Source organism: Podarcis liolepis (assembly GCF_965112155.1).
Source record: "Podarcis liolepis genome assembly, chromosome: 7".
Taxonomy (NCBI): domain Eukaryota; kingdom Metazoa; phylum Chordata; class Lepidosauria; order Squamata; family Lacertidae; genus Podarcis; species Podarcis liolepis.
Genome location: NC_139561.1, coordinates 42,062,413 through 42,078,252, shown reverse-complemented (window position 1 = coordinate 42,078,252; position 15,840 = coordinate 42,062,413). Strand labels below are relative to the sequence as shown.

The 15,840-nt window shown below is 47.9% G+C and overlaps 1 protein-coding gene across 12 annotated transcripts in view; it reads left to right on the top strand.

Moving 5' to 3' along the window:
• GSE1 (Gse1 coiled-coil protein) overlaps positions 1–15,840 on the top strand; it is a 439,018-nt gene that overhangs the window by 375,487 nt on the left and 47,691 nt on the right. For 7 of the 12 annotated variants that reach the window (XM_083513482.1, XM_083513474.1, XM_083513479.1 and 4 more), the window contains one exon: positions 11,532–11,750. The exons of 3 other annotated variants lie outside the window; for them this stretch is intronic. In XM_083513482.1, the coding sequence (XP_083369608.1) occupies positions 11,534–11,750 (217 nt within the window). In that variant the 5' untranslated portion in view covers positions 11,532–11,533. Of the gene's footprint in view, positions 1–7,062; positions 7,189–11,531; positions 11,751–15,840 lie in introns of those variants that run through there. 2 more of the 12 variants (XM_083513483.1, XM_083513485.1) reach the window with 2 other exon arrangements.

Below are 15,840 nucleotides of genomic sequence, written 5' to 3'. Positions count from 1 at the left end.
ATTCTTAAGTGGTGTGAAAGGAGGCAAGCTTTTTGAGTTACACTTAACTCTTCGTCTGGGCTTCTGTCCCTGTCTGTGACAGATAGAGAACAAAGTGCAAAGTGGATCAGCTAGTGCAAACACTTCTGTCTTGGTTCCCAAACATGAGGTTGTAGCCAGTCCTAGCCCTACCCAAAGTAGACCTTTAAAGTTCAATGGACACACCAAATGTAGGCTCATTCTTTTTAGTGTCTCTGCTCTGAGTATATCTTAGCTGAATACAGCCCTTAGTTTCCTTGGCCAGGTTTGGGGATTGGTGAATTAGGCTCTGGGGACACGGGGACATGGACACACACACACACACACACACACACACACACACACACACTCTTTGTAGATTGAGAACTCAGCTGTGCTACAAAATGGAGTGTTTACCTTCAAGGAAAGATGGTCAACATCTGGGACCTTCATGAAATACAATTCTCCACCAGTGTCCTACCCAGCAGAATTCTATGGTCTGTTATGGGCATTTTAAAAAACAAACAAACTTCACCCCAGGAAAGTCTAAAATGGTACATTTAAAAAGAAATCACAACTATAGCAGTGAACATTGTTAAGTGCCAGTGGCATAAATTATAAGCTTTCTGTGATTTTATTTGCGAAAAAAGGATATTTCTCAAAACTTTTTTATGCATCGGGTGAATCTTATGAAGCAGTAGGCAGGGAAGAATCATAGAACAATATTGGGGAAGGGAAGAAATAATGGGGGCAAGAGAAAAATGGGGATGGGGTAGTGAGGAAGTCTGGAAGAGATGCTAATAACCAACATAATTCTATCTGCTGCCCACCCTACTGATAGCTATATCTTTAGCAGAAATTGCTGTTTCATTTTCAGCAACTGAGAGCTAGTATCTTAAGCCTTTTAAAAATAAAAAGCTTTAGAAGCCATGCCCCAAATGTTATTGCCCGGATATAGACCTGCAGATCCCTTCTCCCCACCTTGCCAATCTGTGTCTGACACATCCCACTGTTTCTGTTTGTTCACCTTTCCTCCCTTTTCCTGGATTCTCAACTGTGCTTTCCCCTCCGTTTCCATGGGCATCTCATAACATGTTTTTACTTACACACCGTGACAGCTTCAATTTTTGCACCTGGAGGACTTCTGAGATAGATAGTTTATCTGATGAAAGGGCTTTGTTCTGGATCCTTCGGATACCTGCAGGGGAGAGAATGGGTCCTGCTTGATTTTCTGAAATGAAAAAGAAGCAGCACCTAGTTCAGCAGGCTACTCACTCTCTTTACCTTCTTGGGTGCAGCTGTTTCGGGGGTGGAGTGCAGCAGCAGTTTAACAAGCGCACAGTACAGAAAAAGAGGAATCTCAGTTGGCAAATGTAGCGCCATTGCCTGAGAGCTGGTTTTGACACCTCTTGGTCTAAGGATAAACTGTGGATGGGTGGGAACAAAGCAGACAAACTGGTTCCTAGCTCTCCCCCCCCCCCACAGGGTTTCATGGAAAAGCATAGGTGTGACTTGATGTGGTCTTGGGTGGACATATCTTTAGTGCTTTGAGCAGAGGCTCTTGCCCGAGGCAGGGACTCACTCCATATCCTGATGGCAGGGACTCACTCCATATCCTGATGGAAAGTGAGCTATTTTAGAAACTTTTGCTTGACTTGTAAATAGACTCAGGGTATTGCATATAGAGCCACTCTGTTTAAGAGCTGCCGTGAGAAACCTTTTCCCATATTAAGAAGCTCCTGACATCACCAAAATTAGGACAGATGCTTGAGATTTGAGGATTTCTGAAAATTTTGAAAACAATAGGTAAAAAATAAAGGACTCCATTTGAATGAAAATATATTTAGCTGAGAAAAAAGATGAGTGTTAAGAATAGAAGAAGAGCCCTGCTGGTTCTGGCCAACAGCCCATCTGGTCCAGCATCCTGTTCTCACAGTGGCCAACCAGATGCTTGTAGGAAACCTGCAAACAGGACCTGAGCACAACAATGCTCCCTTCACCTGTAATTCCGAGAAGCTGATATTCAGAGGCATATCACCTCTGACAGTGGGGAGGGAACATAGCCACCGTGACTAGTAGATAGGAAGGGAATGAGATGCCAGTGATATGAGTGAGTGCTACAGAATTTTCACTGCATGCGGCTCAGTCCTATGCATATTTATCTGCAGAAACAAGGCTTGCAAGTGGAGTACAACATAGCTATTGTGACTGATAAACATTGATAGCCTTATCCTTCCACTTCATTTTGATCTCCCCCCCACTCCCTTCCTGGATGCTTTTATCACACAGTACATCCCTATACCTGGGGATTCTGGAGGGAGCCTGGAGTGGGGCCATGGCACTCTCAAGGAGTAAGTCATTCCCATTGCCTCCAGCGTTTTTATACTACATATTTTAGAACTGTGTTTCAACCTGCTTGACTGTCACATGGTGCCCATCCTGGGAATTGTAGTCCTATACAAGGGTTGAGGGTTTTTTCTACCATCGAATTCTCCATTCGTCTATTAAACTACAGTCCCCAAGGTAGAAGCTGTTATTTAACCTTGACCAAATAAGACATTTCTGAGCAGTTTTAGGTTTTGGTGTTCATGTAAGGGCTCCCCCCCCCAAAAAAAAGGGGCTGCAGGCTCCCCTTGCCCTTCCCAAGCTCTCTCCCTCCAACTTGTCCTCCAGTTGATGATTCAACCTTTTGCAAAAAGAGGTTGCATCACACTTTGCTTTCTGTTGCCCTCCTTGGGCTGAATGCCATTTCCGCGTCCAAGCTGGGGAACATGTTGGCAGCAGTGGAGAGAATGAGTGCATTATGAGGTGTCTCAGGCCACGGGGATCAGCTGAGCCTCATGAGCTGCTCTCTGTGCGAGCTGCTGCATCTCTGTGCGCATATGAGCATGCAGAGAGAGTGTCTGGGGCATTGGGAAGCCGCTCTGAGTCCCCCTGAGGGCAAGCTTGTTCCTGGGGAACACTGGAGACATGTCTTCACAGGGACGAGAGAGGGAGAGACCCCTGGTGCCCATGGCGCAGGGGCGTCCTGTATTTGTTCACAAACATTTCTTTCTCCAGTAATGAAAAATTACCAAGAAGGGGTGATTAGGGGATTCGGGCCTGCAGCTGAATTGGGGGGGTCCTGCTGAGCTCTGCTTTCCAAGGTATAATTATCCCAAAGGGGGTTGTCAAGGGGAAAAGGCGGGCTGGATTTGGCGCTTGAACAGGGACCTGCAGAAAATTCATCTGAGCTATTAACTAGTAATTACAGAGCACCAAAGTAGCAGGCCCAGAGCCTGGTGTCTGCAAAGCGCTGGAGATGAAAGGCAGCGGTAATTACGGAATCCGCAGGAGGCCAGCAGAGCACTGATAAGTAATGCTTCTTGAGCCGTTTATGGGAGGGGGGTTGGGGGGGGACACAGATACCATATTTAATGGAGTAGAAGAAGCTTGCTTTTTATATACATTTTCGGAAGATACTTGCGTTGCCATCAGAACAATTTATCCTAGGATGGTGGTTGTGTGCGAAAGGAAACATAACTCAACAGATTGGTCTCTTTGAATAGAAGAACTGGCTGCCCATTGGTTTTAGGAAAGTGGGAGACAGAGCAGGGGAGAGAGAAGGGCTCAGAAATATGTAGACTTGGTTCTCCTTAAAGTTGTCCGAAAGGTGGTTTTTTTCCAAGGTCTTATCTCCATTTTAAAGATGGACAGCAAACTTGCACTAAGCAAGAAATCCCAGGGTCAGTTCGCTGGGGGCAGCAGCTTGGGAGATTGCTACAATGGCGCCGTACTTTGATCTAGAGGAGTGGTGCATCCTATCCTGGCTGGCCCTGGATTATTGTAACCAGGAGGCTGAGGTTTCTCCCCGACTGCCCAACACATAGCAAAACAGGCAGCACAGTTTTCATAAGCTGTTTAGTCTTCTTAATTATCCATTTAGATAAAATGCTTGATGTCTTAAGTTTGAATTCAGACACTGCTGTTGACCTGACCTGTGCTCTGATTGCTCGGCAAAGGATTGGATGAGGGCAGAGGGCTGATTGCAAAGCAGGCTTGAAAGTCTTGCCCTTTGCCCTGGATGCTCTTCTCTATAGTCCCAGCAGTGTATTTAAAAGCAGAGGGGGTGGGGAGGGTGCCTATTGTGGTTACTCAGAGGAGAGTGAAGGGCAATCTGTACATGCTCAAATGCATACATGTTTTTATACTCTAGTATGTTTGTGTTTTTTTAAGTAGATTTTTTTTTAAAAGGTTGCAGCTAAAGCCTGGTTGCAAAGATAATAGTAGTTGTTTTACACAAGACAATGATTTTGGGGAGCTAGAACAATCTCCAAAGAGTTGTATAGGAACCGACTCTGTTCCCAGACACACACCCCTGCTTTCCTTGTCTGGCAACAAAGTAAGAGAGTCTCTGCCTGCGTGCACACTAGCTCTTTCTGTCACTGACCTGCATGCACAGCTTTTATTCCCAGCTGTTACTGAAATTAATTTACATGAGCCTGATCGTGTAGGCAAGAGCACTGTCAGTGGCTGAGAGCGCCTGATTTAATAGATGCTTGTATAATGAGGGCAGAACGGAAGAGGCCAAGATCAAGTTCAGTGTCTCCCAGGGTTGTGGGGTGGGTAAAGGGAGGGCGAAGGTGGTTGCAGCAAAGTTTAATTGACACTGAAGTTCCCCCTCCTTTCCCACTGACAGGCCTGGTCAGATGGCTGCCTCTCAGCAATCTCCATCCAGATATATACATCATCTCTGTCTGCAGAGCATGGCCTCTCTGCCACTCTGGCTCTTCTATCAACCAACTGCAGTGCCCCTCATCTCCTGCCTGAAATGAAAGCACCTCTGGGCCATGGTCATCTGGGGGTGGGGGTCTTTTGTTTGCTTTTAACGTGGGCACACTTTGGGTGGAATCAGATGGCTCCTTTCAGAATTTGCCATCTCAGCACAAACAACTACATTGCTAAAGCTCCCTTCCCATGTGGCTGCAGATAAAGAACAACCCTGCAGTGTAGACAGCAGAACACCCACAGCATGGAAGACACAGCTTGTGTATAGCCTACAGGAGCTTGTAAAATCAATTCTTGGAGCCACAGAAAGCTGACACGGCCAAGTTAACGCAAGTCAAGCATTTCTTCATAGGTTTGCTTATTTTGCAGAATCTGTGCACTCCTGTTCATCGCAGGGAAAAGGGGGAGGCTGTCCAGGACCCTGAATCTCATACATACACTGAACAGAGGAAATCCTGCTCAGACATCATCTATGACATCTAAGGTTTTCCCAAGTGTTATATTGGGAAACCTGCAAATCTTGAGGCCTAGAAACCAGTCTGGAAGCCTAGGACCTTAAATAAAAGTGACAAGATGAAAGGTGTGATTGTCAAGATGTTGAGTTCCATGCCTAATGGGCAATGCAGTGGCTGTATGGCAAATGCAGGTTACACAAAGCCCCAAGTGGCTGAAGTGGGGGAGATGGATACCGGAAGCCACTAGTCATTTTGCAGCTTTTGCCAAACCAGTGACCTCCTGGTCTTTGGCAACAAGTCCCATCGGGCCCAGCTAGCAAGGCCCAGCCAGAGTTCCATATGGGAAAGAATTGCTTATTAAACCATTCTGAGAATTGTAGCTCTGTAAGAGGAATAGAGTCTTCCTAACAGCTCTCAGCACCTGTAAAAAACAACAACACCCTACAGCTCCCAGAATTCTTTGCGGAATTTGCTATGACTGTTTAAAGTGGTATCAGAGTGTTATAAATGTATGGTATAAATGCAGCCTTTGTGGCCATCTCCACCATCTCCCTGCTCTGGATTTCATTACAGAATCATTGGTTGTTGGGGGGGGGGGTTGTGTGTGTGTGTGTGTGTTTTGTTGTTTTTTAAAGGCAGGCGGGTTTGGTTTTGCTATTCTGGAAACAGTGCAGAGTAAGGGCATACAGATGGCCTGTGAATAGTTTAAAGGCAATGTGGATATACTGTATATGCTTTCCAACACTGCTGGAACAGTGCCGCAAAACAACATTCATAACTTCGTTAACAAGTTTCTGCAGTCTGATGACCTTCATGTGACTATTTTCAAAAGGAAGGTTTGACAAGAAGCAGTGGAGGCTGCCCCACCAAGCTCAGGCAGCCACCACCTCCCTGATCTCTTACTTCTAACCAGTCCATGGGGTGTCACTGCCTACCAGCATCCTCCTTCTTAGCCTCAGTGCTGCCCTTGTATAATTCATTCGGGAGGAGGAGGACAAAACTAGAATTACTCTGCCTGTCATTGGCTCAGGCGACACCTACTGTTGAGCTCCCTGCCTTCTGCCCTACCAGTCCAAAGGGGCACCAGCCACCACTGCCAAGAAATGAACATTTCCCTGTCTGTTCACTTTGGAAGTTGCCTCATACTGAGTCAGACCACTGGTCCTTCTAGCTCAGTGTTGTCTACACTGACTGGCAGTGGCTCTCCTGGGTCTCTGGCAAGGTTTTCCCAGGCAGGTCTTGAGATTCCCAAGACTGACCCTGGGACTTTCTGCACAGAAGGCAGAGGTTCTACATCTGAGCTGAGGGCGCTTCCCAAAGTGCTCCTGTGAAAGGCCTCTTTTGTTGTGAATGTTTCTGTATCTCGGAAATACTCCAGGAAATGAGCACCTTTAGGGAAGGGACAGTTTGCAGTTGTGTTGCTGTTTTGCCATATGAACATTAAGAAAGAAAGGCCAACCCACGGTGACCCAGTGTGTTGGCTGTATTGCTGATCCACAGTGAGAAAAAGTCCTGAGGATTTGCTTCATTTGCTTTGGGATGTGATATTTTAGATGTAAGGAGAAAGAGAGTCCCTTTGCCTGTGTCCTCTCCATCTTCCTCCTGTGTTTGCCTCCCCTGCGTCACAGTCCCGTGCCAGGGGGGCCTTCCCACCCCTCACCCTGCAACACAAGCTGAAAAGCGATGCTAATTTTAGCCATGCTAATGAAGTTGCTCATTTGAAATTCTATTTTAAGTGACCCAACATCAGCAGTGCCTGTTTTTCAAAGGCGGGAGCCTGCTGCGGCTCTGACATTCTGGTGCCGGGATGGTGAAGAGCATCATAAGGCTCATGGGGCAGGAGGGGGGAGCACTTTGCGTGTAGAATAGTGCCAGAGAGGGAGTCTAGGAAGAGACGCTCTGCCTAGGAGATCCCAAGCACCCACCTCTAGGTGCCCCAGATCTGAAGCAGCATATGGGGATACAGTAGGTATGGACTTTGCCAGGGAACGGGGATGGTTTAGGGGAGAAAACCCTAAAATCTAGAGAGATTGCCTGGGTGGGGTTTGGGCTGGGAGGAGAGAGAAGCCAGCTGCACTGTGCTGGGATATGGGGTAGAAGCCAGACCAGACCAGTATATTTTCCATGGACAGTTGTGACTGCTCCTGACCCCATTTAAAATTGACTTAAGATTGCGGAGAGTGGGGATATCACCTGGTTTGAAGACTCATTACAGAAGTGCTAATTAAGGGACTCTTACAGCCTTGCAAGGCGCATGTGCTTCTGTTCCCTCTCCCCTCACCCACCTAGCTTCACAGCTGACAGGGACCAATTCTGGCTGAGTGGCCATTGCAGGAGCCTTTTCTCAGAATGCTTCCCATGGTCTGATTCCTCCCCTTTTAACTGTGGAAGTGATGGAGCAATTTCAGGGCATTAGTAGCAAGGGTGTGTGTGTGTGTGTGTGTGTGTGTGTGTGTGTGTGTGTGTGTGTTTCCTGAGACAGTTCCAAGTGCCTGAAGGGTTTTCTCTCTGTTCCTTCTTCCATTCCCCAAGAGGCATGGTCCTAGGGCAGGGGTGTCACAGCCCACATTCAGCGCTGGAGAGGTTGGGGGACAGCATGGCTTTCTTGTAAGGCAGCCTTTCAGCTGAGCATTCATCCAGTTCCTGCTAATTCCTGCTGACTCCTTGTAGGCTAAAGGGGTCCGCTCAATAATCTACCATTTGCGCTCTGCCTTTGGCAGAGCAGAGGACACGGAAGGAGGTCAGCCTCCTGAATCAATGCAGGGTTGACTGCAGTCAATAGATAGGGGAGGACCTGCACTGGGCACAGGCAGACATGGGTGCTGCAGATCATGTGAGGCTGCTTTATCCCTGACCAGCTGCTGCGCCCAGAGACAGCAGCTTGTTTTCTGCAGGCAGTTGCCATTTGATTGAAGGTTGGAGCTGCTTCCATGCAAAGGCTGTTGTGTATTAAAAACAGATCTATCAGAGGCCCAGCCAGGACGGTGTGTGCCCCCCCCCTGCATATTCTTTAGAAAAATCATCACCACAAATAACCATAAATTGTGCAAATGTGTCTCTGTTAGCTGATATTGCACAATTTCCTTCTATTTCCAAAAGATACCAAAAATAGGAAGAAAGTTTAAGCCTTCATGCCCTTTCATTAGCTGGGGCAGCTCCCTGGCTCCTGCGATTTCACCAGCGTGGCCTGTGTCTCCAACCTGTTCACTACAGCTCATGAGGTCTAGGAAGAATTTTAATGACTGCTGAGATGCTATGGCATGAACTCATTTTTGCAGTCATATGATGCAATTTTAAGTGCATGGGAGCATCGCAGCTGCCCTGACTTCAGCCTCCACTACTATCTTTTCTCTGCCGCAGTAGTTTCCTTCAGTTCCAGCAAGATCCCCTTCACCAGCAGTATTCACAGTTCTTGTGTCTCTCCCGCCTCTGAGATTCCTTTGGTCAAAGTGTTTGTCTAGGGAGGGAATGAGGGGACCAAGTTAGGTCTCCAGATGCCAGATACGTGTGCATAGACTTGAATACACAGGGCATTGATGCACATAGAGTCATTTCTTTTACTTGCAGATTCTCTTCATTTTGCCTAATGGCCCAAGAGCCAAACAGTGCTAGTCTGTTTTTAAGGCTCTGGTGTGCCAACACAGTGTCTTGGACTCTGCAAGTGTACTGGTCTACCCAAGAGACCATGGAAATCGTGGTTTCAGAGCACATGGCAGCACAATCCCTTGAACACATATGCACAATATGGCACCTACTGGTTTGGCACGTTGCCTCCTTCCCTTCTACCTTAGCTAGGTGGCATCAGCATGCTGTCCCACACTAAAGCTTCCTGAGCTGCCCAGCATGCTCTCTGAACCCCTTAATGCCCTGCAGAAACTGCACCCTCAAGCCAGCCTCTCTTCACTCTAACTTTTCTTTCCATTCACTGTAAACAGATAGGGAAACCGTGAGCTACCCTCAGGCCCAGACCGTGTCAGTGCTTTGATTTCCTTAACACAGCTCTTATTCGTAGGAGACAGGGGATGCTTGTAGATGCCTGTGCTGTGGCGGCCTTTGATTTATTTCTTCTGGGTTCTCTCCCCCTCCCCCACCTCCCTCTTTTCTATTTCTTGGGGGGGGGGCGTTCTGAAATGGTTCAGGGCTTTTTGTGTGCGCACAGGCAGATTGTTCCTGGCAACTTGCGGCTGCCTTGCCTCCGGCTGAGATCCTGTGAACAGCTCTTTTTAAGCTTCAACCTTTTTCTTCTTGGGTTCTTTTACTAATCTGCCTGAGAGAAAGAAAGGTGTGTATGTGTGTGTGTTCGGGGTGGGGTAGAGGGAGAGAGCTCTTTGTGTCCAAGCCAGGGAGAGAGTGTGGCTGTCAAAAGAAGCAGATATTGCAAGCTTCCATCTTCTTGACATTTTCTCTCAGGGGATGTAGCCACTGAGATTTTTCTTATCCCTTCAGTCCTGCCCTGCACAACGTTCCTCTCTACTGAGAAAGTCTGCAGAACCCTAGTCACCCATGAGACAACAGTCAATGGGTCTAGGGTGGGGGGCAGGAGGGCTCCGCTTGGCCTACCAGTGCTGCCCTCAAGCCCATGTGCATACCTGAGATTGACATTCTCCCTCTGTGTTTTCAATTGGAATATGCCTAGATCCTCCTTCACCAAGCCAGGGCCCTCCAGAATATTTGGACTGCAACTCCCATCAGCACCAGCTGGCACACCTGTGCTTGACTGGGGCTGGTGGGAGTTGTAGTCACATCTGTGCTGGCTGGGGCTAGTGGGATTTCTATTCTTACAGCCTCTAGAGGGCAGCCTGGACAAACTGGATCCGAAGGGATGACCACATAGTTCCTAGCTTGTACTGAATCTACACCAGGAATGCACAGGAGATAGATTAGGATCTTTTTGTATAGATCTCTGAACAATATGCAGTAGATTGGCAAGGATTTCCGACTTACCAGTTGTTAAACAATAGCTGCAGCAAAATGACTCCCATCATCACTGCCCTAAATTATACTGCTGAAATGGAGAAAAGGCCAGGAGTGGATGTGTGTGTGTGCGCGGAAGAACTGTGGGTTCAGTTTTGTTCCAGCACTCCAGCACAAATTCCTGGGCTCAGAATTCTTGAATTTAAACGGCGAGTCTTTTTGTACTGGGCTCTAGTTGGTGGATCTCAAGAGATCTAGAAAAGAGAGTCCCTACAAACAAGCCTGAAGCTACCTATCACAGATCTACACCAGTGGATCTATTATGATGAGGTGTGTCGGGGGGGGGGGGGAGAGACAAAATGAATTCCTGTGACTGGCGAAAGACAGGTGCTTTGTTGAGCAGAACAGCTGCAACAATTTCTGCTGGGGTGGAGTTGTTTCTCATTGCCCCTGGTGCTGTGCTCCACCTTGTCCCAGAGGGAAATATCTCCCCCCTCCCCCAGTGATCTCTTTGCTTATACTGCATTTTTTGGTACATGGTTAGCCTGCAGGTGTGAAGCAGATCTAGCATGAGTTAGGGTCCTGTAATTGGCCCTGCAAATGAATGGGTGGGTGAGTGAGTGAGTGAGTGAGTGAGTGAGTGAGTGTCTTTTGATTTGAGCCCCAGAACAAAGGTTTAGGGCAGAGCTTTCCAAACTGTGTGTCGCAACATGTTAGTGTGTCGGCTGCAGTGTGTAGGGTGTGTCGCACAAACGCTTCCCGTGCTCCTCGCGGGCCTGGAAAGGGGTTAATTTAATCTCTGGTTTGCTAGTGAAATTGAATTAGTGTGTCTCAAAATGATGCAGGTCTAAAGAGTGTCACAAATATGAAAAGTTTGGAAAGCTCTGGTTTAGGGTGTGCTGCTCCATTCATCTCCCAGCTTTCCCTCCCTTCCAATAAAGCAAAGACAGAGATGTGCTAATTTAATAGTTTATTTGAGTAGCCTTCCACCACTGCTTTACCACTGCAAAAATTTAGCACATTTTCTCCTGGACAGGGTAGGAAACAATAGGTAACCCTAGATGTGATGTGGGTATAAACACAGCAGCACAAATAACCCTTGGATTTCCTGTCCAGCTCCACCACGCCCTCAATTCTCTGTCCACCTACCTTCTGTCTTCCGCAACTGCAAAACTTTGCCCATGTAAAGCCTTTGGCGTTTCCCCTAGTAGGTAGATGCAGAGTGCTCTGGGGTAGCCATAATTGCCACCTCTCCTCGGTACTCCAGCCCGTCACCCTTGTCTGGTCCTGTCCCAGCCCTGCTTGTTATATTCCAATGCCAGGTTTGACTCTCTCTGGGATGATGTGACTTGACTCCTTCTCTCCCAGTGACATCAATTCTTCTTTTCATTGTTTCAGGCATGAGCCATGAGCCAAAGTCACCTTCTCTAGGAATGCTTTCAACAGCGACCCGGACTACCGCCACCGTCAGCCCCCTGACCCCATCTCCTCTCAATGCCTCCCTTGTGCCCAGTGGCAGCCCGGCAGCCAACAGCACTTTGTCAGTCCAGTCCGCACCCTCTTCCAGCTTTGCCGCCGCCCTGCGCAAGCTTGCCAAACAGGCCGAGGAACCCAGAGGTAAGAGTGAGGGCGGGGGTGGCCCTTTGACCTGGATGAAGTAGAGGGGAGCCAGCACGGGGGCACAGAGGAAGGACACTTTTTGCAGAGAGAGGGGAGGGATCCCAGACACCACCCACACCTCGAGTTCCATGACTCAGCTCCTTGAAGGATGTGGCCCAGGCTACTCCAAGGTTTCCCCTTTTGTGCACCTGTTTCCCCCTGCTCGGCTCTTTCCCTTCCCTTTATTGCACTTCTCAGTCCCTACTTCTCACAACTGGAAAAATAGAAAAGCAATGTTTTATGTCAATCAAATTTAAAAACAAATTGTCAAACATGCAGTGCATTCAAGATACTAAACCCCATTTCACTGATGTAGCTGTAGGAAAGCAAACCTGAAGGCTGCGATTAAAAAATATAGCTGTCCTCATGTTTGAAGAGTGGGAACATCCAGAGGGCTCACTCCAGAAAAAATGCAGTGCATGCATGTATTGGGGAAATGGACATCTGCATTCATGGGAAGAGGAGCGCATATGGAATGTTAGTCTTTATGTATACCTGCTATTCTATCAGACAGGGCCTTTTTTTCCTGTCAAAGCTGCTTGTGGTTATTCAGCCAACTGGTCAGAGTGTTCACAGTTATTACTGAGCTCCTGTGGAAAAGCCCTTTTGGCTCCCAACATTACTCATTACTCTTGCTCTCATTCACACATGCACACCAGATGTCTTGTTTTGCCTATATAGCAACCTGATAGCTGTCAGGGTGGTTTTTGCCAAACTAAGAGCTAATGGGTCTTTTTTGTAAGATATCCCCCCCCCACCCCAAAATAATATTTTAGAAACTCCAAGCACTTTAGCAGACTTTATCTTATCCCCTTCCACTAAAACTCAAGTGCTTTCTGTAAACTACAGCTGGGTTGGCATTTATGCAGTGCTAAGAGTGTTGGATGATGTCTTGAGCACAGAAGCAACCTACTTAGAGGGACCAAGAGCAGGTGATGGCAAAGGTAGCAAAAGACATCACAGGTGGTCAAGTGAGTCATGGAGAACTAGGCAGAGATGGAGAGAGTTAAGTGGCAGCAAGGAAGAATGAATTCAGTCTTATTGGATAGGTTTGAAGGATGAAAATAGAGAGAGAGGTTGGGCCATCCAGCAAGTTCTGTGACTCCACTTTGTCAGCTGCAGAAGGTTTGACACCTTTCTTCTCAACGTCTCTCATCTGATCACCCCTCATTTTACGCACTGGTGTGTTTTTCCAGATCATCAACCCTTGTAGCAGATTGCCCACAAAGTAGTCTCCCCTTCCATCTTGTCATGTAATCTGTTAGACCAGGTGCCATGGTCTTTCCCCCTGGCATGCCTATTTCCATAGTCTCCCACTGGGGGAAGCAGAGGAGAATTTCCTGTTGCAAACCCAACATCTTCTTTGCCTGGAGACAGAGCGGGGAGCAGCTGAACTTTTTGTACTGCCCATAGAACCTTCAGCATCTACTTCTGGAAGAAAGCAAAGATTCAGGGGCCTGAATTCCCAGTTCAGGGCTAAGAATTGCCTGAAGTGTGACTGTTTTCATGGAGCAGAAAGGGGGAGCCATGTGGACTTGGCGTTTCTCAAGTGCCAAAGCCTCCTGGGTAATGGCCCAGTCACTCATGCGGTCAGCCCGCTTCTGTCCGCAGCCAGCCTCTGACACCCCGCCTTCCTCTTCCCGCTAAAGCTCTCATTTTATTTTTAGCCGTCGGATTTTGTTCTCTTTCCCCCTGCCGCTTGACGGGCTAATGTCTTTCCTCAGCATTGTATCTCGAGGGGGCAGTTTAAAAATTCAATTCAGACGGAGTAATCCAAATGCCATATCATTTGCTGTACCCCGAGAGAAAGTCTGGAGCGAGAGCAAGCGCAGGAAAGAGTCCGTCCTTTCCCCCGCAAATAGGCCTCATCGCCGCTGCCATGCTTCATTGAAATTTTATTTTTCCTAAGGCTCCTAAATGTGTTCTTTCACCATCCAAAGCTCCCCCGCTAAATAACAAAGTCAGCGGCTGCTGGGTGCCAGTATGGTGAAATGCACATCTGAATATTTTTCTCTTTAATGGGCTATTTAGCGGGAGCTCGGCTGAAGGCGGGCGCCTTGAAGCCAGCAGGAGGAGGTGGAGGTAGGAATTAGTGAAGCAGCAGAGGGAGGCCTGGTTGGAGCAAGGCAGTGGCAGGGGGGCACAGACGGGAAGAGAAGGCTTTTTACTAGCACAGGCAGGGAACAGCGCAGCTTATCAAGCCCTGGGCTTTATTTCCTTTTCATTTCAGTGATTGCCTGCCTTGAATCTGTGAGTCCCAATAGCAAAGGTCTTCACTTCCTCACCAAAAAGCCATGTGGATGGGACCTGTAGTCCAAAATGTTTGGAGGACTCCTAACTGCACTGGCTATGCTCTATAGTGCTTTGAATACCAGTTGCTGAAAACCACAGGTGGAGAGAGTGATGCAATTCTCAGAGCCCGCTTCCAGGTTTCCCACTGAGGCATCTGGGTGGCCACTGTGAGCACAGGATGGTGTGTTATATGGGCCAGTGACCTGATCCAGCAGGGTTCTTGTGTTATTATGGCAGGTTAGCGAAGACTGGCTTCCTCTGAGTAGTAGCAGCAACAACTCTCTAAGGTCCCAGGTGGGGACAGTCTTTCTCATCACTTTGTCCTTTTAACTGAAAGGGTTTTATCCAGTGCTCCTTCTACTCAGAGTAGACCCATCAGAATTAATGGACATGTCTAGCTTAGGTTCCTTAATTTCCACAAGTCTCCTCTGAGTAGACTTTAGCTGGATATAACCCAAAATGTCAGGTACTGGATCTGGGGATTTTTGCATGCTTTACAAAAGGTGCTTTACTGCTATGTGTTCCTTTCTGAAAGTTTGAGCCCCAACCTGGCTTTAAGGGATACATATTATTGAGCGTTGTTGTGCTCACAGAGAGTTAAAAAGACAGATTTTTAGCTGCTGTGTCTCAGTTCATAGATCAGTGTGAATAAAGGCAGAGAACAAGGACCAACCCTCAACCTTACACTGTCTTGTGGTGTTGCCAATGTTAATTGATCAGGAATAACTTCTGTTCCTGGTTCTCTTTGGGTGTACATATGACTGATTGCCCTCTTGCCTTTTCTGAAAGTTACATGGGGCCCCAGGAAGATCACCTGTGACCCATGGGGTTGCCTAAGAGAATGAGAGAGTTCCCACAAGGGCCTTGTTCTCCCACAGCTCTTGCCAGTTAGAAGACTCAGTGGTTGGTCCCAAAATCCTAGGATCAGGCCCACAGTGCAGACAGATCCATTAGGACAAACAGGGCACTGCTTCTCTAACTACAGTCTGCCCTCAGCCAGCGTTCTACTTTCCTGCTCTCCTACCTCCAACCAGCCTTTGGCACTGCCTGGCAGCTTCCTCCTTCTCCTTAATCTCATCATTGCCTTTTGTAGAACTCAGCCAGTTTGCAGGGTTTAGTTGGCTCTGCCTGTTGGCCTTCCTGCCTTCCACCTGCCAGTCCCAATGGGCACCAGCCACCACTGCTTAAATCTCCAGTAGCTGGACAGGTGGTGACAGCTCCCAGGAGGGAAGGAATAAGAGAATGATTCTTAGTGGCCTCTGTAAGGAGCATGGCTCACTGCTGTGATGCCAGCAGCTGCACGCGTAAGCCTTCCATTCTCCTTTGACATTATGGGTTTGGTTGCTGGGGCCACCTGGAGAAGTAGATCCCACCCTGACCCTGCTGTAGGTCAACCATGAGCCAGCCGCTTTCCACAGAGGGTTTTGGAGACTGTTTTGGCACCAGAGCAGGTCGCAGTAGCTGCTTTGTTATTCCGCTGTGTCTGTTCCTTTCAGAAAGTGCTTCCTTTAAACAGAGGTTTCATTGTACACAGCAATTATCTAAATTGGAGCAGAGGAGAGTGAGTCAATTAAGGCTGGCTACACAGCACTGCTTGGTGCTTTTCATGCAGGTGAGCACATTTGTAGTCCCAAGGTGGGCGAATAGCTGTGTTCGCAGTTCAGAGAACAACTGGAAGCTTCCAGGAACTGAGTGCATCCTTTGGAGGCTGCTGACTGTCATCCAGAGAGGTGGCTGCTACTTTGCAGTGGGGGAA